The sequence below is a fragment of the Prionailurus viverrinus genome, chromosome A1 (genome assembly GCF_022837055.1).
Source record: "Prionailurus viverrinus isolate Anna chromosome A1, UM_Priviv_1.0, whole genome shotgun sequence".
NCBI lineage: Eukaryota > Metazoa > Chordata > Mammalia > Carnivora > Felidae > Prionailurus > Prionailurus viverrinus.
This window is the reverse complement of record NC_062561.1, coordinates 170,662,973-170,688,372: the sequence shown is the minus strand read 5'-3', so window position 1 is coordinate 170,688,372 and position 25,400 is coordinate 170,662,973. Positions and strand designations below refer to the sequence as shown.

General features: G+C 39.2%; 1 protein-coding gene across 2 annotated transcripts in view; it reads right to left on the bottom strand.

Moving 5' to 3' along the window:
* MAN2A1 (mannosidase alpha class 2A member 1) overlaps nt 1-25,400 on the bottom strand; it is a 168,894-nt gene that overhangs the window by 126,642 nt on the left and 16,852 nt on the right. The window contains exons 2-3 of one of the 2 annotated variants that reach the window (XM_047862940.1): nt 16,974-17,231; nt 14,250-14,394 (exon numbers count right to left, since the gene is read on the bottom strand). In XM_047862940.1, coding sequence (XP_047718896.1) covers nt 14,250-14,394; nt 16,974-17,231 — 403 coding nt within the window. Of the gene's footprint in view, nt 1-8,128; nt 8,150-14,249; nt 14,395-16,973; nt 17,232-25,400 lie in introns of those variants that run through there. The other variant, XM_047862948.1, reaches the window with a different exon arrangement.

Genomic DNA, 25,400 nt, shown 5'->3' with positions numbered 1-25,400 from the left:
TGATAATTATAGTACCTGATTCGATTATGTATAATTTATCTCTAATGTAAGGAATTTGTCTTCATTTTAAAAATCTGAACAGCGTTAACAAGTTGGCAGTACTGTTCTCATCATATGGAATTAAGAGTGTATCCTTTCATACCACATCTGAAATTCTCTCCCCATTTTAGTAAGTGAAACTAAGAAAATCGTAAGTACAAACTATATCTAAAAGCCAGCAGCAAAGCAATAAGGTAATTAACAGCACTATTATGAATACAGAGAAGTAGAATTCTGCCAAGCACAGGCATTAGTTTCCAAAGGCTGCAAATTACTCCATTTTTTGGAAGCACAGACTGACACTAATAAAACAACACAAGTGTATATGAAGTCTTTTTCAAAAGAAAATTGTAGATGTTAATGACTTAATTCTACGACTTTTCCTCCTTCTCAAATACCCTGGAAACTTTATCTAAAGATATTTGCAATTTCACTATAAAGAAACCTTTTTAACAAGACCCACAAGTCTAAGCATAGCCCTATCTGGCAGAGTATTAAAGCAACATGATAAGCGGCTGAGGCATACAGTTACCAATTCTATCTACTACCCAAGTGGATCCTCCAAGAACAACCTCTTATCTATGAAATCTTACAGAGATAGAGGTGTTCTATACATCCAGGCTAAACTACCACTCTATTTATTTCCAAAACTCAAACATGTGGGAGGACTAAAATATAAGGAGTCAACTGGTTCTTTTGTCTATAATTAAGTTAATATTTGAAGTACAGTATACTGACTGAAAAAAAAATGAAAATCTGCTAGGGCAGAGAAGACAATACAAGTATTTTGACAATACAAGCATGAGCTTCTGAAAAGGGCATTGCTACTCTGACTGTATTTCTCCCTTCTGCTTTAACTAAAATCTATCGATCTATTCATTCTAGAGTTATTTACTGAGCATGTACAAAGCGACAAGTATGAAACTAGAAGCCAAACAGGAAGGCAGTGGAAAATTGTCTTTACAGGACTTTCTTGATCTGGGGCACTTTCAAGTCACCAAATAAGGGTACCTGGATAATTCAACTTTTCCATGCTAAAAAGCCTGCACCTATAGAAAATTCAAAGATATCTCATGAAACAATGGTCTGCAAAGAATCCCATCTTGCTTGAGGAAGGTACAAACCTGGACTCCTGTCCCAGCGCATGAAGCCAAGATCCACATCTGGATTCCCAGGGACAGGCAAAGAAAATCCAACCTACCCTTAAATGGGAATGTTCAAACTTTCTGCTGACCATGCCAAGAGAAAAAAACATCAAGTGCTCAGACATGAGCCCAGGATATAATATAGCACTTGATAAAGATTAATTGCTATCCATCATCATCATCATGTTTTTAATTGCCCTGTCCCCATCTCTATAATTGAAGCAGGTAAAAAAGGAAATAAAAGATATTTTTAACATGTAAGTTTTGAAAAGGATACCTTTATTTAGAGTGTTTACACAAATTGTTCCACGTCTTAAACATACTGGTTACCCAAAATTATTGTTTTCAAATAATTAATTCTATGCCAGTTGTAGGCTGAATTGTGTCCCCTCAACATGCCTACGTTGAAATCCTAAACCTTAGTACCTCAGAATGTGACTATATCTGGAGACAGGGTCTTTAAAGAGGTGATTAAGGTATAATAGAGTCATGAGGGTGCGCCCTACTCCAATATGCCCTTGTAAGGACAAGCAGATAGACACAGACACACACAGAGGAAAGACAGAGGAGAGAGACCTTCAGAAGAAACCAGCACTGCCAACTCCTCGATTTTGGACTTGCAGCTTCCAGAACTGTAAGGAAATAAGCCACCCAGTCTGCAGAACTTTGGTATGGCAGCCCTAGTAAACTCATATAGTCCTAGAAAAAAATAAGTGCTGCTACCATCCCAAAAATAAAGAATGTAATGTGGAAAGAATTTTTATTTTACTAAGCACCGTCATAATATCTAATTGAATATATAAAGTACCTCCATATTGCAAGACTGAACTGAAATCAAATGCACGTAAGTGACAACAATTTCTGCCCCATGCTATTATTACTCTATATGTGCAGTAAGAACCACGTAAATTATTGAAATGGCTCTATGAGGGGGCGCCTGGGTGGTGCAGTCGGTTAAGCGTCTGACTTCAGCCAGGTCACGATCTCGCGGTCCGTGGGTTCGAGCCCCGCGTTGGGCTCTGGGCTGATGGCTCAGAGCCTGGAGCCTGTTTCCGATTCTGTGTCTCCCTCTCTCTCGCCCCCCCCCCCCCCCGTTCATGCTCTGTCTCTCTCTGTCCCAAAAATAAATAAAAAACGTTGAAAAAAAATTAAAAAAAAAAAAAAGAAATGGCTCTATGAGAACTACCATCTTTAGGCAACACTCACAACTTTTACCTACATTTTTAACAAAGATCAAAACTAAGCCCTAATCATTTGGCTACTCACTCAGTAAAAGAACTACGAACAATGGAATGACTCCAAAATTAACAACAAAACTCTAGTAACCTAACATAGAAAATGAATTTAGAAGAAATCATCTTTATGAAGATGAATAAGTAACAAGTTTTTTTTAAGTACAATTACTTGTTTTCATCAGTTATAATTTATTATTAGCTAAGACCCTTTCAAAGAATAGTTTATTATTGGAGTTGTCATAAAGGAATCACAGTGACTGATTAATCCATTTTGCCTTCGACACTTCATTTGCCCTTCAACAATCATGCAGGATATATGTCAAAGATATTTACATGAGCCAAAGTACATGCTCAGAGATGTCAACTTAAAAGCCTTCCATAAAGCTCATCTATAATAGACATTAATATCACTACAATATAGCACAATTAATGAAGAATGAACTAAAAGATAGCCTCTTGCAGCTTTCAATATTGAGTCATCTAACAGTAAATTAGCTTTTATTGCTCTTATACAATAGAGTAATCAAGTATTCCCTTTTACACTGAATTGGCTATTTCTTTCCCTAAATTACTGTAAAACTACAACTGTATATTAACATGAGACCAATCAGAAGGATAGTATTTTATGAAAAGTTGTATGGGATGAATTTTTGTGACATAAAATTAGATTCCTACCTCTGGATTTAATAATCTTAGGACATTGGGTTGCAAACTGATTTACTTAAGTGGTCAATTCACAGCCTTTTTCTTTCCCTTGAATACACTTGGAAATTGAACCAGGGCTAGAACAGCACACAGAAAACCTTTCCATTTACTGTTTTCCACTCTAACAACACTCTAACCCATAAAACAGCTAATCACTATTTTTAAGTAAGTGAGGAAATATCTGCAACAAAGAATACACAATTAGAAGTTCTGTAAAGGATGAATAACTCTAAATTTGCTCTATTTTATCATAAAAAAAGTTAAGTTCTAGGGACGCCTGGGTGGTTCAGTCGGTTAAGTGCCAACTCTGGACTTTGGCTCAGGTCATGATCTCCCGTTCCTGAGTTCAAGTCTTGTGTCAGGTTTGGGATTCTCTCTCCCCTCTCTCTCTGCCCCTCCCCCACCCACTTGCACACACACAAGAGCGTGCACATGTGCTCTATCTCTCAAAATAAAGAAATAAAACTTGAAAGAATTTAATTTCCATAATATAAAGCCTAGTAATGTTGAAAGCTCTACTGCTTATTTTTTTTTTCAACGTTTATTTATTTAGGGACAGAGAGAGACAGAGCATGAACGGGGGAAGGGCAGAGAGGGAGACACAGAATCAGAAACAGGCTCCAGGCTCTGAGCCATCAGCCCAGAGCCCGACGTGGGGCTCGAACTCACGGACCGCAAGATCGTGACCTGGCTGAAGTCGGACGCTTAACCGACTGCGCCACCCAGGCGCCCCTCTACTGCTTATTTTTTTTTTTTTAATGAAATTTATTGACAAATTGGTTTCCATACAACACCCAGTGCTCATCCCAAAAGGTGCCCTCCTCAATACCCCTCACCCACCCTCCCCTCCCTCCCACCCCCCATCAACCCTCAGTTTGTTCTCAGTTTTTAACAGTCTCTTATGCTTTGGCTCTCTCCCATTCTAACCTCTTTTTTTTTTTTCCTTCCCCTCCCCCATGGGTTCCTGTTAAGTTTCTCAGGGTCCACATAAGAGTGAAACCATATGGTATCTGTCTTTCTCTGTATGGCTTATTTCACTTAGCATCACACTCTCCAGTTCCATCCACGTTGCTACAAAAGGCCATATTTCATTTTTTCTCATTGCCACGTAATATTCCATTGTGTATATAAACCACAATTTCTTTATCCATTCATCAGTTGATGGACATTTAGGCTCTTTCCATAATTTGGCTATTGTTGAGAGTGCTGCTATGAACATTGGGGTACAAGTGGCCCTATGCATCAGTACTCCTGTATCCCTTGGATAAATTCCTAGCAGTGTTATTGCTGGGTCATAGGGTAGGTCTATTTTTAATTTTCTGAGGAACCTCCACACTGCTTTCCAGAGCGGCTGCACCAATTTGCATTCCCACCAACAGTGCAAGAGGGTTCCCGTTTCTCCACATCCTCTCCAGCATCTATAGTCTCCTGATTTGTTCATTTTGGCCACTCTGACTGGCGTGAGGTGATACCTGAGTGTGGTTTTGATTTGTATTTCCCTGATAAGGAGCGACGCTGAACATCTTTTCATGTGCCTGTTGGCCATCCGGATGTCTTCTTTAGAGAAGTGTCTATTCATGTTTTCTGCCCATTTCTTCACTGGGTTATTTGTTTTTCGGGTGTGGAGTTTGGTGAGCTCTTTATAGATTTTGGATACTAGCCCTTTGTCCGATATGTCATTTGCGAATATCTTTTCCCATTCCGTTGGTTGCCTTTTAGTTTTGTTGGTTGTTTCCTTTGCTGTGCAGAAGCTTTTTATCTTCATAAGGTCCCAGTAATTCACTTTTGCTTTTAATTCCCTTGCCTTTGGGGATGTGTCGAGTAAGAGATTGCTACGGCTGAGGTCAGAGAGGTCTTTTCCTGCTTTCTCCTCTAAGGTTTTGATGGTTTCCTGTCTCACATTTAGGTCCTTTATCCATTTTGAGTTTATTTTTGTGAATGGTGTGAGAAAGTGTTCTAGTTTCAACCTTCTGCATGTTGCTGTCCAGTTCTCCCAGCACCATTTGTTAAAGAGGCTGTCTTTTTTCCATTGGATGTTCTTTCCTGCTTTGTCAAAGATGAGTTGGCCATACTCTACTGCTTATTTTTAATGTGCATGAACAATTAAGCACTTAGTGACTGTTCGCTGACAAACCACCATTTTTAGAAATTTGACTCCTGATCTAGCTTTGTAGTCTGAAGACTTTGCGGCAATTTCATCCTCTGGAGGAACACTTAGTTTTATTTGGTTCAAGGGCATACACAGTACTGATTTAGGACCTGGGCAAGGGTATCTCACCCTGAGCACTGGACTTGAGGGATCTTCCTATTCTTCCTCTGACCACATCCCTTTCACAAGGCAAAGAAAGAACTGCCCACCCAGAGCCCGCCTTGACCTGCCCTCCTAAGCACCATGATCCAGAAATGTGTCCAAATAGCCCCAAGCCAGTTTCTAGAGCCCAGAAGGGGCCTTCTATATGTCTTTCTAAAGGACAGTTGACCTGGAGGTGGTAATCTCTGTAGCCTGAGCAATGGCCAGGGGGATACAGTTTGCAGGGATGTGGGAAAAGTGCTGGCGTGTCTGTGCATCTGTGAGCAAAGCCCCTCCTGGTTTAGGACAGGGCCATTTCTGGGCAAGGAGGTTGGGCTGCCCCACAGGCTGGCTTTTCCCACACAAACTCAACACATTCCAGTGGGGAACTAGAGCCCCAGCAATCTCAACCCACATGTGGCCTTCCTGATAACTGTGCTATTCCTCAAGATAGGAGGAAAAGACCTATTCTACTTATCATGTATCAGTTTGATTTATAACTTTCAAATGTTTACACAAAAGGTCTGAGGGCATCCACATACTTTTACACCAAGTCCTACAAATTTGGGAACCTACAACCTGAACTCCCAACTAGTCAATTCTCATGAATCTAGCACCTGGTATGAAGACTACACCATCAAGAGTTGAATAAGTACATGATAGATGAGTGAAATGTATAGCCAAAAGAATAGGGGCAAAAGGGTATATAGAGTATAAATACAAATTTATTACTTCAACTAGAAATGAAACAAAAAGGAAAAGACACCACACACATACACACACACACACACACACACACACACACACACACACACACACAATTAGCTCTAACATAGCCACTGTCTGTTCTGCTAACCTAATCATCTTTGATCAGTATCTTTAAGTTACTAGCTTATATTTAAAAAGGCTCTGTCAGCCTCAAGATGATTTAAAAGATGCATCCCAAAGAAGTCATGCCCCTCAAATCATTGTTACACGGTTGTGGTTTCCACTACTATGACAATTATTTTTTAATGACTACATTAATTCTACTCAGTTAAATAGGTACCAACTGTTAAGAAAAGATAATAAATCTTGCATGAAAAATAATTATAACAAGATAATAAACATTTAAAACCTGCAACTTAAGCTTCATGTTACTTCCATTTTAACATAGTATTCTCTAATTTAAAAATAAGTACAAAGAGGATTCATAAAACAAGAAAGCTTCTTTATTTTAGTAATGAAGTCATCATCTACCAACAAATGATCAACAGGCTTCTTCCATCACTTGTCAAATCCTTCCATATTTGATTGTAACATCCAGTCTTACACTTAAGACATTGCATACCATGTTAATTGGTATTATCATAACTCAAACAATAAACTGTGAGTTTTAATTAATGTCCTGTTCTAGTTTATCCATTCAAACACAAATCAAACATCTAATAAGACAAAGCAAAAAAGCTAATAAATGAAAACAGATTCTACAGTAAAAATAAGAACAAAATGCTATGGGAATAAAGAAGTGATAAATTCCTAGCAGAAGGACAGAAGATTCTTAGAATAGTCATCGTGTGGATAGAGGGAAAAGGGGGTAGATCCCAAATAGAAGCAAGAGCATATGGAAAAGACACTAAGCCATGAAGTCCTGTGTCAATCTCAGGGAGAAGGCAGCCAGGTGTGGCTGTATCGGAGCTTACATGGTGGAGGTACAGTGAGAAATACAAACAGAAGCGGGGGCAGACCACTGAAAATCTTCTGAGCCATTCTTGTTTCTTAGTGAAGGAAGTTAACGTCTTCTGTGTTTTCAAAAATGACTACTGTGAGCGTAAAAGATATACTTCAGTGTACAAGACAAACAGGAAATGAGGCTACTGCACAAGTTCTGCTAGAAAATGATTCTGGAAATAGAAATAAGAGGCCAATGAGGCAAAATGAAGAGCATATGTTGGCTGACTGAAGTTTCCAAGACAGAGTAGAGAGAGTCAAAGATGAAGCTGAGGTTTTCCAAAGACCTAAACCTGCTGAATCCTACAAATGCTTCTGAACTCAAGTTTCCAGAATAACCTCACCTTTTTTCCAGGTGATTCAGTGTCATCTAATAGATTTCAAAGCATATCAGCTTCACTTCCACTAAGGTGTTTGAGATACAGCACTTTTTGAGCCAGTGTAAGATGCTGTCACTGGTAATTCTATCCCACACCACAGGAACCATCTGCATCACTGTTAGGAGAGCTGGAGTTTTGTTCATCCTGCAGCTGTAATATGCACAATGTCCAATTGTGATCCTTTACTCTATTGCTTTTCTAAATGTCCTTTAAAAGACCTGTGTACCTTGATATGTGACACCTGCAATTATGAGATCAACCTCCACAATAATTTCTAAATCTGTGCTAAAGTTACTTCCCTCCTTTGTTAAGGATTCCATCCATGAGCATCAATTCACACGGAGCAGGACACTTCAGGCCTACTAAGTCTTCCCCAAACAGAGCACAGTGGTTTGAAATAATGAGACAGGTCTATAATATGAGAGACATCCTTAGAAGTAAAAGTAACAGTGACTTCCTTCGAGGAGTTACTCTTAGTGTACGTGAGGTTATTTAGCCTTATGAGCAGGCAAATACTGGGCATATAATCAAAGTTTCTAAAAGAAACCATTTAAAAGCTGGAAAATACTGCTTCCAAATTACTTTCTAACTGTAAAATATGTAGCAATGAGGAAAACCACTCACCATCTCATGGACTCAAGTAGTATTTAAGGACAGAGACATCCATTTCAGTAAAGACAGACCAGAAGGAAAAAAAAAAAAAAAAAAAAAAGGATGAGGAACAGTGTGGTGAGGTGTCTACTCTTCCAAGATAGTTCATAAAATGTTTTTTTATCATTAAAAATACTAAAGTAGATGACATTGGCTTGGAAACCCATAAAAGACCTTCCTCCTGGAAGCTTTGCCTGTGGGTTTCAGAAGTATTACCTTCAAGAGACAGTATTAAGTAATGGTTATAAGTCCTAATTCCAGAGTCAGACGGCTTGGGTTAAAGCCCAGCCCTGACACGAACACATTACCTTGAATCTCTTCTGCCTTAGTTTTCTCATTTGTGAAATGAGGGTAATAACAGGACTTTTGTCATGAAGTTGCTAAGAGCAGTAATGGATTTAATACATGTAAAGTACCTAGAATAGTGCCTGAAACATAGTAAAGTCCCATAAGTATTAGCAATAATTTATATAACTGGTGCAGTGGTGAGCTCTGAAGCATCAGTCTCAAAAGACAGACAAAAGTAACCAAAATAGGAGAATGGGGACATGTGTGACAATCACCTGCATCTCTAGGTAATACCTGATACATGTGCTCCTAAAGAATGCAGTTCAGTTAGAGCCCCAATGGACTTTTCCCCTCTAAAACAGAACCTCAATATACCAACTCTAGAGATCTCTTAAAAAGATAATTCTAAAGAGCCATGTAAATATTTAACTCATAATGCCAACATTTTCTTAATTAAGATTACCAGATAAAATACAGGATGCCAAGTTAAATTTGAATTTCAGATAAATAATGAATAAATGTTTACTATAAGTGAATCCCATATGAGATCTGCAAGACATATATACTAAAAAAACTATCCACTGTTTACTGGAAATGTAAACATTTTTTAAGCCAAATCTGGCAATGCTATTAACAGCCAAAGTTCAGATAAATGTGCTGAATTAGCTAATGCCCATAAAGCAAGAAAATCACTTGAACTAAGTAACATATCTTGAGAGGCAGCATAGTAAATGGAAAGAGCATAGACCTCAGAATCAGGCAAATCTGAGCTTTAATTGCCATCCTGTGCCAATATCTAACTGACGGATCTTGAACAAATTAGTATACCTGCTTAGTCTCACTGTCCTCACCTGGTAAATGATGTGTGATTTACTGGTGTTGAGGGTTGCAGAATGTACTACACAAACTAATGTAAGATACACAATGAATACCAGTTCTCACTCCGTTCTTCCTCATACTATCTTAGCTCCAGAAATTCAAATTTCCCACCACAGTAGCCAAAACCAAAGAATTCACCTCATCTCTCAATCACTTAACCAGAACAAAGGACTCCCCAAACTGTCCACAAACAAACTTCCCCTCTCCTCACCATCTCCTTCTATTCAGCAGGTTCCTTTGGAAGCCAGAGTTCCAAGTCCCCCCTGCTTTCGCCCACCCGGGCATTACCCAACTGTGGGGGGACCACAGCTCTTCTCTTATGACTGTTCTTAACAATATTTTGTTAAGAATATTTGTTAAGGATAATAGAGAAGCTTTAAAAATAACATTACACAGTGATTTCCCCATGTTTTTCTTCTTTTGCTTTTTAAGAATAATAGCACATAAACTCATTTCAAATTATAATACAGTACTAAATGCAAAATTCTGTTTTTCAATTTGCCACAAAAGAAAGTCAAAAAATTCTACTCACTCATTTGAATCAATAAAAACTCTGTAAAAGAACTGCAAATGCACAAAAGAAAATTATTTTCCAGTGTGACTCTTGTACCTAGGTCTCCCTTCTATTTGGAGTCAGACCACATGGGGGATTATTTTCTAATGTTCATTTTACAAATTGCTTAACTAACAATATGCTGTCCAACTTTCCATTTAGTACACCTTATCTTCTCTCTACACACTGCGATTTCTTTGAAGGAAAATTAACTAAACATTTCAGCAGTTTAAGTAGTGGGAAGCAAAGAATTAAGATTGTAGATACAAAGGTGCTGTAATTGTGTTTTAATCAGCTTATTAAATATAACATGAACATGTATCAATCAACTAACATTTAATTTCATGGTCTGTGATTCAAAACTTTTTAAAAGCGTAACAGGACAAAGTTATCAGCACTGACTTAACAATTCCCTTCCAATTTTGTTTTAACTCATGTAAACCATATAAAATATATGACAACTGTTACATGTCCTCATGGGCTGGAAGAAGAAATAATTAGAAATTTATTAAAATATAAACATAATTTGAAATTTATCTGTCTTATGAGATATCAGAACATGGTCCAAAAAAGAAAAATATCTACATATATAAAAACACAACAACCTAATTCTTTTTCTTTAACATAATTCTTAAAGTTAGGGAAAATACAGGAATCTTTTAAAAATCTATTTCAGTATTTCTATCCCCAAAAGACAAAACTCCACCAATGAAACAAACTACCGAGCTAAAGTTTTAAATTGTTGCTGTAGAAAATGCAAACAAGTCTCTATAAATCTCATTTAGAAAGTAAACCGCCTAATTGCACATTCATTTAGGCGTATTCCACAAAGATTTCCTGCTACAGAGTCACATTTGGACTTGGAATGTTTGTGCACATACTTCTCTCTATTCCTCAACTGAAAGTATGGTTCTTCATGATCTGAATGATTTGGCTTGTCACAGAACAATTTAGTTTACCTAAATTCTACTTTTGTTAAGGAGTGATGACATTTTTTTAATTTTTTTAAATCTTTTTTTTTGAGAGAGAGAGAGAGAGAGAGAGAGAGAGAGAGAGAGAGACGGAATGCAAGCAGGGGAGGAAGAGAGAGGGAGACACAGAATCCAAAGCGGGCTCCAGGCTCTGAGCTGTCAGCACAAAGCCCAACACGGGGCTCGAACTCATGAACCATGAGATCGTGACCTGGGCTGAAGTCGGACACTTAACCAATTGAGCCACCCAGGCACCCCGGAGCAGTGAAAATTATTTAAAAAGTCAGTGGGTTCTATTCTCTAGCATTTTGCTTTATAGTTAAAAAAAAAAAAAACAAAAGAAAAAATTCCCTGTAGTTTTAAAAGGTCTGTGTCTGACCATTATTTTTTCCTCAAGTGGAGGAGGGCCTGAGGGTTAGGGTCATTAACATCTTTTACTAAGACAAAAAGATTCAATTGTGGTTGCTAAGATACCAAGAGACAGATTCCTCTATTGCAGTCAGACCAGTTATTAGGGATGTCTCCCCACAGAACAACACATGAACCACACCGGGCACTGCTCACCGCACTGCTGAGGCAAACAAAACAGAATCTAAAAGGCGCAGGCAATCCCTGCCCTTGAAGAGCTTAATATCATCTGGTGTTTGTATTTAAAATTACAAAGCATATTTTAAATATTTTTTTAAGGAATAAAAATAAGACAACAGGAAGAAGGGAAGGAGGGAAGATAAAACCACATGTCAAGGTCAAATGCTTCATCTGAAGCTGCAGAGTCAGATGCCCTGGCTCATTTAGCTTATTTAACTGAATGAGTCAGTACTATGTGCCGCTTACTATTCTGGGAGTTAGTGCCTGGTGGTTATAACACAAAGTGTGAGCCCTCATGGAGTTTACATTCTAGAGTAGAGACGATGCAGAAGTGCTATAAATGTTTACATCTGTGCCTATGTACAGGTGTGCATCCAAAGTTCAAGAAGCTAAGGAGGCACACAGAGACAGGTGGAGAAGGCCTTATGTATATTTACCGGTTACTGTATGTCAAGTGGCAGGCTAGGCAATGAGGACGACTGTAACAGGAGGCACATGTACTCTAACTCTCGAGTATACTCAGGTGGGAGATCCAGGTAAACTAATAAGGCATTCTTGTGGGGCCACTTCCTGCCCCCGTAAACTTGGTAACATCTTCCTCATGAATAGTGACACTGATCTCCAAGGGTTATTGTGAGCATTAGATGTTAATAAAACATTCGGCAGACTGCCTGATAAACTACAAATTTTATTACAACAGTTACGTGCGCATGTTATAGAATTACAAGAAATGAGATTGGTGGAAAGTGAGGATGGCAGAAAAGGGGAAAAAGGAAAAAAAAGTCTTTAAAAATCTAAAAAACAGGAGAAATGGATTCACACGAGGGCTCACAAGACATAGCACAAAGTGTATGTATAAACCTATAAGAAATTGGACACAATGGAATCACATCACACACCCAATTAAGTGACAGGAACAGGGGCACCTGGGTGGCTCAGACGGTTGAGCGTCTGACCCTTGACTTGGGCTCAGGTCATGATCTCACGGTTTGTGGGATGGAACGCCACATTGGGCTCTGTGCTGATGGTGTGGAGCCTACCTGAGACTCTCTCCCTCTTCCTGCCCCTCCCCCACTCAGGTGCCCTCTCTCTCCCAAAATAAATACATAAAAACTTAAAAACAAATTAAGTGACAAGAACAAAACTGCAGATGGTTGGCAGAGAAAAAAGGAGAGAACAATTTAAATACTACAGTGGCTCTGCCACTGTTTCACTGAATAAGGGAATGTTTCAGAGTGAATGAGATTTATAATTAGATGTGATTTTCATCACCTTTTGTATTTACTTGATAACTAACTCCTGCTTTAAGATGCTACTCCAACCATATGATCTGCATTTTACAGATACACAAATGTGCCCCCAGGGACATGGGGGCAAGTCTATGGCAGAACCGGGATGCGGGCCTCATTCTGCCAGGTTCCAGACCCCTGCAGTCTTTCCATGATGCCCAGCCATCGGAACTTGGATTTGAAGGGACAGGCTAAGACGAAGGAGGAAAATGATGCAAAACATTTAAGAGGAAAGGTTAATAAGGCTGAAAGGTATTTGTAGGAAAAGGTAAAGTCATTAAGACCAAAGAGAAACCAAGTCAGAAGCTAGTGCAGCAACTGCTCAACACAAATTTCCAGAATAATACTAATTTCCTCTCTTTCATACCTCTCTGCATAATAAACACTGAAGTACTATGGAAATTCAAACATTTCAGCATCCAAACTCTCTCCCTGTGTACCTCACACACCCAAAAAAGCAGCACATGTGCCTGCACCCACCTGTACACACACTTCACCAAATCACACTTCCAGACATAGAGTAACAAGTTCTGTCTTAGCAACAGAAAGAAAGGAATACATGCCAATAAACCAGTGGGAAAGAATGTAAGTCGGAGATAAATGAATGTTGGAATAAAGAAAAAACTTCAAAGTACAGGTGAATAATGGTGCCTCTAATAGTAATGATGAAATGGAGAAGCTGAGAAAAGTAACAAATAGAAGCCTAAGTAAGTCCTTCGGAAGAAGTCTTTGGAAGTGCATTCCCCCCCCAAAAAAATTCCTGCAGTGGAATTCATTAAGTATTTCTTCTGTGCCAGTGTACTCACACTCACAAATATATACATCGAATCATATTTCCCACTGTAATTTTAGCAATTTTCCCTTACCTTGGAGGGAAAAATCTGTGGCACCAATAAGTAACAAAAGTTGTCAAATGAAATAATAACAATGATAACGACAGCAGTTACTTTTGGGCCATGCATCATGCCTTAACATCTCATCCTATGAAGCAGACACTTTAACTTGATTCTATTAGGAAAAAACTTACTTTAATATTAAGTAACTTGCCTAAAGTTGTCTCACACTGATGGGGTTGGGACTCCACACTCACATCTGCCTGACCAAGGCTCTTAACCACTTTACATTTTGCTTCTCCATTTGGAAGATTCAAATGTTCCCATAAACACTCTGCATTTTGTAATGCAGAGTTTATGAACACAAAATAATTCTCTCATGCAATATTTTAGAGAAAAGTAACTAAAATGAACAATCAGCTCCTTAAGTGAGTGCAACTTTTCAATCCCCAAACTAAGACCTTCTTGTGTTTATTATTATTTCATATTGCAGAAGTCCTATCTGTGAATGGCACACAAACTGATAAAGTAAAAACTCAAAATACAAGACATATAAATGGAATATGTTGCTGTCACAAGTCAGCAAATAATGTCTCAAAAATGTGAGAAATTAGGTCTACCACATTCTCATTAAAATACTCTGTGCCTATATGGGCTTAATAACCTGTAGTTTTTTTGAAGTGTAAATTTTACCTGGGTCATTATGGGAATGAGGCACCACAAAGACTTGAAGGGGCTTAGAGTCCCATTCATTAAACACATAGCTAATGTCAAATCCTTGTTTCCAAACTCCACCATCTGGGTTGTCAAAAGGAATCAGACTGTAAACATCCAACATCTAAAAATATAAAAGACACAATAAAGGGGAAAAAAAAGTAAATTTAACCGTGTATTACCATTTTTAATTTAAAGTTAATGTTGGAAAATATTTGCTCAAAGCTATTCATTGCTGTACTGTGTGTATGCACTTTACTAGATAAAGCTATTTCTGCAGACATTAACTGAAGAGTTTAAGGCAGAAAACATTTAATTACCATTCAAATTCTTAAAATGCTACCGTGTTACTTAACTATCCTGATAAATAATCCCCGCCCCCATCTGCTTCTAATGAAAAATAATTCCATTCAATTCCTTCTTGCCCTGTTTTACTTCTATTAAAATCTAGTAGAAATTAATAGGAACTAAACAGCAAGCAAACAATTTCTGATGAAATGTGACTATGAGCAAATATTTCAGCATTTTCAAATACAACACTGGATAATTACTTTTTACTCTGAGTTGTCTTTATTTTATAATTAATCTCATATATTTTAAAACGTGTATCAGAATGGAAATGCATCTACAGCTATGCCTTCAGTTAGCATATGTTCTGTTTGCCCTTTTTATTCTAAAAATAAAACTACAACTGAGTCAACAAGGCATAATCATTTAAAAATAGAAGAATTTTTAAAATTAAGACTCAGTTTCTTAATGTTCAAATGTCGTCTTAAGCTTCCAATGTAGTAGTCCTGGGTAATAACCTATTTGGACACAAAGGAAAAAATACTGCCAAAAAACCCCCACAAAACCTTAAAACCTTGTATTTTTCCCTCTAATACTCTAATATTCCCTCTAATACTAAATGGGACGAAGAACACAAGTGACTGTGGCAAAATTTAAATTATGTAAAAAATTATATCCTAATATATAAGTGGGTTACAAAAAATTTGAAGATATCGAACAAATTATATAAAAAGTGAATACAAAGTATTTTAAGATAGTAACATCTCTCTCACTTCAGAATTTATGACTTTAATAAATATAACACTCCCAAGGATGAGTCAATAAATCTTTGAAAACCAGCTGGGAAGGAGGATGTGTTAGCAGTCTCTGTTATTCCTTCTGGTCCTTTCTCTGGCCCTGCAGCTCTCCTGATTCCCCACTGCCTTGCTCTGCATGCCTTCCATGGTTGTTCTGCAACAGGGCTGTTTCTGTCCAGCCCAGATTTAATACCCCACCTCCAAAGAAAGTTCTGTGGTTCTCCTTTAAAAGGTACTTATTTAAAACCTAAACAAAGCCAAGTGTCACAAAAATAGATACACTTTTAAAGCACAGAATCCTGATACTGTCTGAACTTGGCTACGCACTAGCTGATAAGATTATAGGCACAAGGCCTGGAAAACTCCCATGTCTCCAGCTTAAGGACTGGCCTGTGAGCCATGGCCTCAAGAAAATAACATGTTTTCTGTCCCCAGAAGTTAGTGAAAACATCTACTCTGAAGCAAGGCTAGAGCCAACCCATTTTGTCCAGCTGTAAAATATTCACCCTTCAGGGTCCCATCACCAAGTTCCAGCTTCAGGTCTAAGGTACAGGTTAAATACAACTCTGCTAATTTGCAGAACAGAGCTTATGTGACACACCCTAAATTTAAGAAAAGTAGAAGTCCTTTCTTATATCCTGGTTTACAACTCCACTACCCTCCAGAATGCTATCCAAGAGAAGCAGAATGCAAGCCAAATCCATAATTTTAAATTTTCTGATAAAATTAAGTGAAATTGGGGCGCCTGGGTGGCGCAGTCGGTTAAGCGTCCGACTTCAGCCAGGTCATGATCTCGCGGTCCGTGAGTTCGAGCCCCGCGTCAGGCTCTGGGCTGATGGCTCAGAGCCTGGAGCCTGTTTCCGATTCTGTGTCTCCCTCTCTCTCTGCCCCTCCCCCGTTCATGCTCTGTCTCTCTCTGTCCCAAAAATAAATAAACGTTGAAAAAAAAAATTAAAAAAAAAAATTAAGTGAAATTAATTTTATTGATATATTTTATTTAACCCAATGTATTCATAATATTATTTTCTCAACATACAATCAATATAAAAATGAACAATTTACCTTTGTTTTCGTAAAAAGTCTCAACACTTAGAGCACATCTCACTTCAAACTAGCCACATTTCACATGCTCAGTAGTCGCCTGTGGACAGTGGCTTCCATTCTGAACAGCACAGCTCTACAGTATTTCCCTTCCCTCTTTCACAAAGAGATAGTTAGCAAAAGGAATCTAACCCTACACTGTGTGAAACCTATAGTGTATAACAGAGACATAGTAAGAATACAGCTTTTCTTGTACTCTTTATAGGAAAATGAGAAAATCTCTTTGACCAAATTTAAACCTCTAAACTTCATCTACTAGAGAAAGTCAGACCTTAAAAACATAAAAAAAGGCCACAACGCATAAAATAATAAAAAAAAAAAATTGGAGGAAACACAGAATTACAGAATTTTATCACTAAAAAGAACATTAATGATCAGGTGAATAATCAAGCCAGTTTACAAAAATACAAACTAAACTCCAGACAGTTTAAGCAACTAAGTTAAAACAGACACCAGATCAAAAAAAAAAAGTAAAAGACAAAGAAGCCCAATGATTATTAATGAATGCATACATTACCTGCACATCTGAATGCCTACTTCCACCTTGTAAAGCGAATGAACAGTCTTCAGGGTCCACTACGAGGGACAGCTGTTTTGACGGCAGAAGAGGTAAGCCAGCACCTTGGCTGAAATTGCCTTGTGAACTTTTTGGACCATCCTCCACAGATTCACTCAAATTGATGACCGAGTCTCTAATATTTGAGATGATCTCATTATTCTCAGCTAGCAAACGCTCCAAATGGTCTATTTTTTCTTGCAACATTGAGAGCTGGCCCTACAATAAAAAAGAAAAAGGCAGCTATAGGAAACTCTAATATAGCTCTGCTGAGGCACACACATTTTTTAAAAAAATTATGTGCCTGCCCAAGAGTGCAGCTACTCACCCTTCACTTTCCACTTCTGTAAGTGGGATCACAAAGAGCGTGAATGGCTGGCAGTGCTGAAACACCGACTTACAGCAGAAAATCTCCATGGCTTCAATCTTTGCTTAATCATATTTTAAAATGTGCAACAGAAAGACCGAAAATATTTAGGGATATGCTTCCTACTGCCCCAAACCCAGCCCTAAAAGATCTTTGAGTTCTTTATAATACCTAAGAACCACATACTATGTTCAGGTATGAAATTTTAAATTTAAGTATAATTGATTTTAGTCACTTGAAAGGGTCAAAAAGCGTGAACCTGAAAAAAATCATTCCATCATAATTGGCAACCCTTGTGGACAATCCTAGATAAGAAATATCATCTACAGGAAAATCAGTTAGTCAACTCTTAATTAGCCATGTACATGAAAAAACCTGGAATGCAGGTCCCCCAAGTAATCATACTGTAGGTCATTTGGACTCTCCTACCATACTGTGTGACTTTATGATTTTTTAAGTGATCCTCACATTAAGAGGCTTGTAGTCCTTACAACATAAACCTTGTTATACAGAATAATATCTCAGCTTATGAGAGCAAGGACAATCTTTGTCTTGTTCACTCCTATCTCTGGAATCTCAAATAAACAGGAGATACTTAAATATTTGTCACATGGCCCTTATATTTCTAGAACTCAACAAGAATTCTTTACACCTACTGTACCAGGCATAATGCTACACTGGGGAGACAGATATACGTAAGATAGGAGTCCTTACCTTAACACAAAGTGACACTGTAACTAGCAAGAGACTTCTCAAAAAGTCCGTGCTAGGGTTTAATAAACATAACTATATACATAGTGAAAAACAACTCTGGACACTCAAAAACAAAAGTTCTATCACCAGTAAATAATAGGAAGACAGAAAGAAGGAGGGAGGGAAAAGGGAAAACACCTAAACGTCCAAAGGTAAGGAACTGGTCAAATGGTACATCTATATCATGAAGATGTTCTCAGTCCCTGAAAATACAGAAATATAAATTCTTTAAAAATTAAAATATATGAGAAGGTGTTTTCAGGAGATACAATGGAGAAAAACCACTTTAAAAAGCATGGATAAAAAATTGTAATTTGATACCATCCCTTTTTGAAAAAAAAATACATAATCGAGATGATAAAAACTGATTATGGGTATTTAAATTCTACTTTAGTCTGTTATGAATAGTTGTTGACTGTTTGATAGGGAAGCCAGGAGAAGAAAAGGATTCTACTTCCAGGTTAGTGGCCACTTCAACAAGGGGAGAAGAGAGGTCAGCAGACTGGAGTCTTCCCAGGGAAGGCCACTGCAGCAAACTGTGTAAACTGAAAGACGTCTGAAGGGACTAGAGAAAATATTTTGGAATGAGAAAAGAAATAGCCAAAATTAGAAGCAAATCAGCAGCACATTGTCTTTGTGGGGAGGAGGGAGGTGGAAGAGCAAAAGATAGTCTCCTTAGACCTGAAAGATGCTCTCCCAGGTCTATTTAGAGGCACGTGACAGAAAAAGCCCATGCATGTCAAAACTGTCACCGCTGGGGTGGTGGGCTATTTCTAAGAGGTAGAACTTTGAAACCTGTTCATCAGCATATATAGAAGGAGGAAGTACAAGGTTTTAGCACAGAACTCAACCTGTAAGACAAGCCCCATTTCGTCTACAGAAAAGCAAGAGAAAGAATACGCACCAGGTCACGACTAGAAATGGCAAAGCAAAGGAAATGTGATGGATCAGTACAACACTAGTTCAGGGCTCAAAGAGAAGCTGGCTGAACCAGTTAGATTCCAGGTCAGCAAACCCATTGAGCACTATCATACTACAAACCCTTCTTTATCAGCACATAAGGATGGACAGTGGTTCTCAGTAGAAAGGCCAAAGGGAGTCCCCCAAAGTTCACCCAAAGAAGCTTGGCATAACCCAAAGTTCACCCAAAGAAGCTAAAAACATTTGAATCAGGTATGCAACAGACTAATCTGTGTATATTTTCATAAAATGACATGCTATCAAAGGCTGTCTGAATTAACAGGAAAACTTTTCTTCACTTATTATCAAAACATCAGAGACTGCAGCTTTTTGAAATCACTGCTGATGAATTCTGTTGAATATTTCCAATACTGAAGATACAAGTCTATGTCAGGGATGCTTGCAATTTCTACCACAGCAGGTAACAACAGTAAATCGAGTTCCTGATTCCAAGCAGAATTAGAACATGTTGGCTTATCTTGCCTCTAGTAAAGCTACCCTCATCCATAAAATAAAACTTCTGTCTAAAATACCACCACCCTAGAGCTTTTAAAGATGCAGCATGTTTTATCGGACACTTACAGTGTATAAATTAATACAGTGTCTGCATTTCTCCAGACCTACCTGCACTTTCAGGAAAAGATGATTTTGGAGCCATGCACAAGGCAAAGCTGCCTAGAGCTCAACAAGCACACACTGAGAAACAAGCACACACATCTGGGAATACTCCTACAATGACTCTAGTCCCATAACCCATGGATGAGCATATTATTCAAAATAAATATTACAGGAGGTAGATGTTTCATGAAAAATAATCCTGAAGGCGCTAAAGACGACTTCGATCTCATTGTAGTTTTTAAGATACAATTAATGATCAGTACCTGGAATTCTGTACTGAATTAATAAGTCCATGGAGAAAATTGTGGCCTGAGGATATGTCAGCAGAATGGTCTAATGAAAATCATTTTTTTTAAACTATATTATGCAGTGGAATAAAACCTCCCTCCGGACAGCTGAAATTCTTGAAATATACATACCTCATAAGCAAATTCTTGTACACAAGACAGAAGAAGAGTAGTATGACCTTAAAAGGATGCACTTGTAGTCTGCATTGAAGTAACAGAAATCACAGGTATCGTTTCAATTATGCTGACAAGTCAAAGAATACTGATAGCAATACTGAAAAAGACAATTTTCTGTAGGGTAAGAAAATCACTTGTGAGAAAAACACTTTATTCTTTGATTTGCTAATCAGTTCTATAGGGAGGCCCATGGTGTTTTACTGCTGATGAGTGGAGAAGGAGGTCATGCTATTTGATGTACTCTGCTTTTGATGAAAGGGAAAAACTGAATAATAATAAAAAAAAATTTTCACTGATATCAATGACTTTTGAGGGAGAAAATCTAGAGCCTACTACAAGGCAAAACAGGATCAGTAGCCACTCAGTCCTATGAACAAATCAATCAATGTGCACCTACAGCCAAATCTGAAAGCTTGTTCCGCAATTACTGGCCCCGGGTAAACACTAGCTGCCGGGATCGGCATCACGATGGTCACTGAAACTCGGCTGAATCTGTACATCAGCATCTTCCTTCCTGTTACAGTGGAAAAAATGTGTGCCTTCCCCCTCCCCGCTTCAAAGGCCAACACTTGACTGCGGAGCTCCAAACCCATCTCTCTCAACAGCTCAAAGGCTGTACTCTTTTGGTTAAAACTCTCTCAACACTGCTTCATCAAACTCCCTTTTCAAAAGTAACTCATTCTCAGTAGTATAACATGTAACATTAGGTCAAACTATATGAAATTTGCCATTCTCATAAATCAAATATAGTACAGTTCACCAATTTCCTAGGGTTCAACTTAGCATGATATCCTGTCTAAAACACCAAATCAAACTCCAGTGCTTCCCTTAGCCCCACAATCCCCTTCCAGGGCCCCAGCGCCTTCAGAGACATACAGAGGTTATCAACAGTCGGTACTCACTATATACATTCCTTATAAATTCCTATTCTCTCATCTGCCCGCTGTATTCAGCCTGTGCGTACCACTCCACCCAAACTGCCCCTGAACAGGCCCCAAAGACTTCCATGGAGTCAGTCATGATAAGCACACGCTGTGCTCACCTGACTCATCATCTTGAGGAGCATCTAGCACACCAGACCACTTCTTTCTCCTGGTGACGTTTTCTGCACCTACTCTCAGCCCAGCATGCTCTAGGTTTCCTTCTGCCTCTGGTTTATCAGTCTCCTTCTCTCCCCAGTAACTACATGATGAAGGGCCTTAAGGTTAATTTCTGGGACCTCTGCAGTCTCTATACTATCTTAAACTATCTCATACACTCCATGGTTTAAATTCCATCATTTGTACTGATGTCTCATCTACATTTCTATCTCTAACTGAAGCCTCTTCTCTGGAAAACAAACCCATACATCCAAATGACTACTCCGCTCCTCCACTTGGGTTTCAAACTTATGCCCCAAAGAACCCTCCCAAATAAGCCTTCTGCATCTTCAGATCTTCAGTAAGTAGCTCTATGTCCACCTAGTTAGTCACTCCCCAAATCTTGGTGGCATAACGGATTCTTCCTCCTTCCTCACCCCGCTCACACATCCAGTCTATCTGCAAGCTCTTTCCTTACTACCTCTACAATAGCTGTTGAATCACTCCACGTCTCTCCCTCTCAACTGCAACCATGCTGATCCAATCCTCCGACAATCTCTCCTGTCTCGTACACAGCAGCCTCTTAACTAATTTCCCAATCCTAGGCTTACATCCTTCAACCGTGACCTACGCAGCCGCATTGTATCTTTCTTAATATACAATCCAGAGCTAGTTTCTCACTGCACTTACACTACCATCAGTAAGGACCTGTATCCAACTACCCCCCTCCCCCAATTTAGCTTCACCCTCATCTCATCTCACTTCTAAGCCAGTTCCTCTTCAACCCATCTCGAGACCTTCATACACATTCTTCCTTTATAGAGTACTTCAGATCTCACCTGAAATGTCCCCTCAGCATAGCCTTCCCCAGCCATCCTGTATAAAACAGGCCTTCTCAGGGGCACCTGGGTGGCTCCATCAGTTAAGCGTCAGACGCTTGATTTCAGTTCAGGTTATAATCTCAAGGTTTGTAGGACTGAGCAGTGCAGAGCCTGCTTGGGATTCTCTCTGCCTCTCCCTCCCCCTCTCAAAATAAATAAACATTTCAATAAATAAATAAATAAATAAATAAATAAATAAATAAGCCTTCTCATGTGATTCTCTATTATGTCAACTTATTTTTTGTCTTACTACATCTTTTACCTATTTTATTCATGTACTATTTATTTCCTCATCTTCATCACTAAATAAATATTTACTTGAGAACAGGCACCACAGCTATTGTTTTTCATCACCATACCCTGATGCCTAGCACAATGCCTGATGCACAAAAGAACTGCAAATATTTACTGGGGGCGGGGGAAACTGTGTGCAACATTTTCTCTAAGATAAGGAAGTATTAAATGTCATTTTTTGGCACAGTTTACACCAAAAATAATATGAATAAAAATGAAACACTAACATTTTTTAAGAAGTAAATCAACAAAAATCTTCACTGTGACCCAAAACAGAGGTAAGAATGAGAAGTAAACGATGGGGCGCCTGGGTGGCGCAGTCGGTTAAGCGTCCGACTTCAGCCAGGTCACGATCTCGCGGTCTGTGAGTTCGAGCCCCGCGTCAGGCTCTGGGCTGATGGCTCAGAGCCTGGAGCCTGTTTCCGATTCTGTGTCCCCCTCTCTCTCTGCCCCTCCCCCATTCATGCTCTGTCTCTCTCTGTCCCAAAAATAAATAAACGTTGAAAAAAAAAAATTTTTAGAAAAAAGAATGAGAAGTAAACGTCCTCAATTATAGGGTGATCTTCATCAACTAAGAGGGAAATAATATAGAAATTGAGCCATGTTTGGCCACAGTGACAATCATGACTTTGTGAGTAGGGTAAAATATGTGACTCCTCCTCTAGGGCAAACAGAGATTATGGATTTTCTACAGTCCAACCACAATTTTTCAACTTTCACTACCATTAGTAAGCATGGCTCAATGGGCTCTGACTTTCAACTGATGTGGGGGAGGGAAAGAGTCTGATAAAAGAACCCAACGTGATTCTGAAATTCTTCCTACCATGATAGTGATAGAAAATCTTCACTCAACCAAATCAAGTTTCTAGTTCAGAGACCTATAGAGGAAACAGTATTACATGTTTATAAGATAACCACCAATGCCACCAAAGGCGGCATTCAAAAGAAACAAAACTTCACTCCAAAATGTATGTGTTTGTAAGTCTGAAACTCTAGCTCCATACCACCTACCATTCATGCTTTCTTTTCCTCTGTATTGTTGGATTTTGTTAGATTCAGTATATTACTCCATCACATCAAGATATTTCTGGGCCTGGATTCCATCACTAAATGTGCCCACCATGCAGTAAATGTGACTGGGTAAAAGGCTCTAACAATAACCATCAGAAGCATCTGAAAGACTGCTCAAAATTACAAAACCCAGGAATCCACCCTGGAATCTTGGGAAGAGTCTCAGAAACTGCAGTGTTTATGTTCCACAGGTGATTCCGGTGATCAGCCAGGTTGGGGGCTGATGTCTCTGACTTCACACATGTCAGTGCAATATCTAAGATAAACAAGCCAAAAATAATCCACTTGCCAAATCACCCCTAAACTAGAGGGTAACACAAATTTGTAAACATGCATCTTTTGATAATCTGCTTAACTGGGTATTAATTCTTCTAATTATCCTTGTACCAGATTCTTCCATCTCATGCTCTAGGATATTATACTTCACCACATTTTTATTTTTAAGTAACTGCAAATAATGATTACCTTTATTTTTAATGACTCCTTTTAGCTAATAAAGGCAGTTTAGGTGAATGGTTAAGCACATGGGCACTGGGTCAGATGATGTGGGTCCAACAACAGCTTTGGTACACTAGCACTGTGACCTTCAGAAAATAACTTAATTTTTCTGGGCCTCAGTTTCCTTTTGGGGAAAAAAAGTGCTAATACCTACTGCTTGGAATGGTTACAAAAGAACTTAGCACAGGGCCTGCCAAGAAGCAGGCACTCAAGAAGACATTACTTCTGTTGCTGCTACAATAAAAGTTTGGCTTTGTAAAATCACTTTGAAGAGTACAACTTTCCAGGGTACAACTGTGATTAAGAACAGACTCTAGGGGCACCTGGGTGGCTCAGTCGGTTAAGTGTCAGACTCTTTGATTTTAGCTCAGGTCATGATCTCAAGGCTAGTGAGTTTGAGCCCTGCATCGGGCTCTGAGCTGACAGTGCAGAACCTGCATGGGATTCTCTCCCTCTCTCTCTCTCCCCCCCCCCACCCCTTTCTCTCTGTCCCTCCCCTGCTTGTTCGCTTGCTCTCTCGCTCTCTCTCTCAAAAATAAATAAATAACCTTAAAAAAAAAACAAAAAAAAAAACAAGACTCTAAAGCCAAGAGTATTATCATCAAAACAGCAGCACAGGAGACCCAACCTCCATCCTCCCACAAAGATCAACAATGAAACAGCTATCTGTGAACAAAAACAGCTATGGGACAGCCTTGGAGTCTCCTCACAGCACAGTGGAACAGAACACCTGAGAATAACCACACAGTAAAAGAAGGAAGATGGCTTCATTTTGTGCGCATCATCCCATCCCCCAGGCCGGCACTGTTCAGGGCCACAAGGAAACTCCCCAGTTAGGAACAGTTCCCCTTGGTAGGAAAGAAGAGCAGGGTAAAACCAGGTTTCCCAGTCATTGGGAGTACCACACCAAGAGATATACAGAGATATCTAGGAACAAGGGAAAAAAAAAAAAAAAAAAAAGCAGGGGCTAGCTACCAAGAGCGGCCACACAGCATGAATAAAAATGGTTCACAGTGACCTGCTCTACAAACCCAGCAGCTTTCACCATTGAAGAAGGAACCAGTGGCCAGCACATCTGCCATGGAACCTGTGCAGATTTCACCAACTTTCACCTCACATGTATTGGCATTAACTGATGCCAGCCACCTGTGTCCCTCCTACTCTCTCCCCACTCAGCCTCTCTGGAACTTAGGAACCACACCAGCAGCCAGCCCAGGCCTCTGCGGCTGCTCAAGTGCAAGACTCCGGCCCAGACCCCCGCGGCCGACCCCCACTGCCATGGAGCTAGCCCCTCCAGCTATGCACTTGCATGCCGCCAACCTGATGCTTGTCTCCAACCTCCACTGCCTGCACACGCTCAGGAAGAGACTCTGCAGCCACAGGAGAGCAAGCCTATAGCCAGG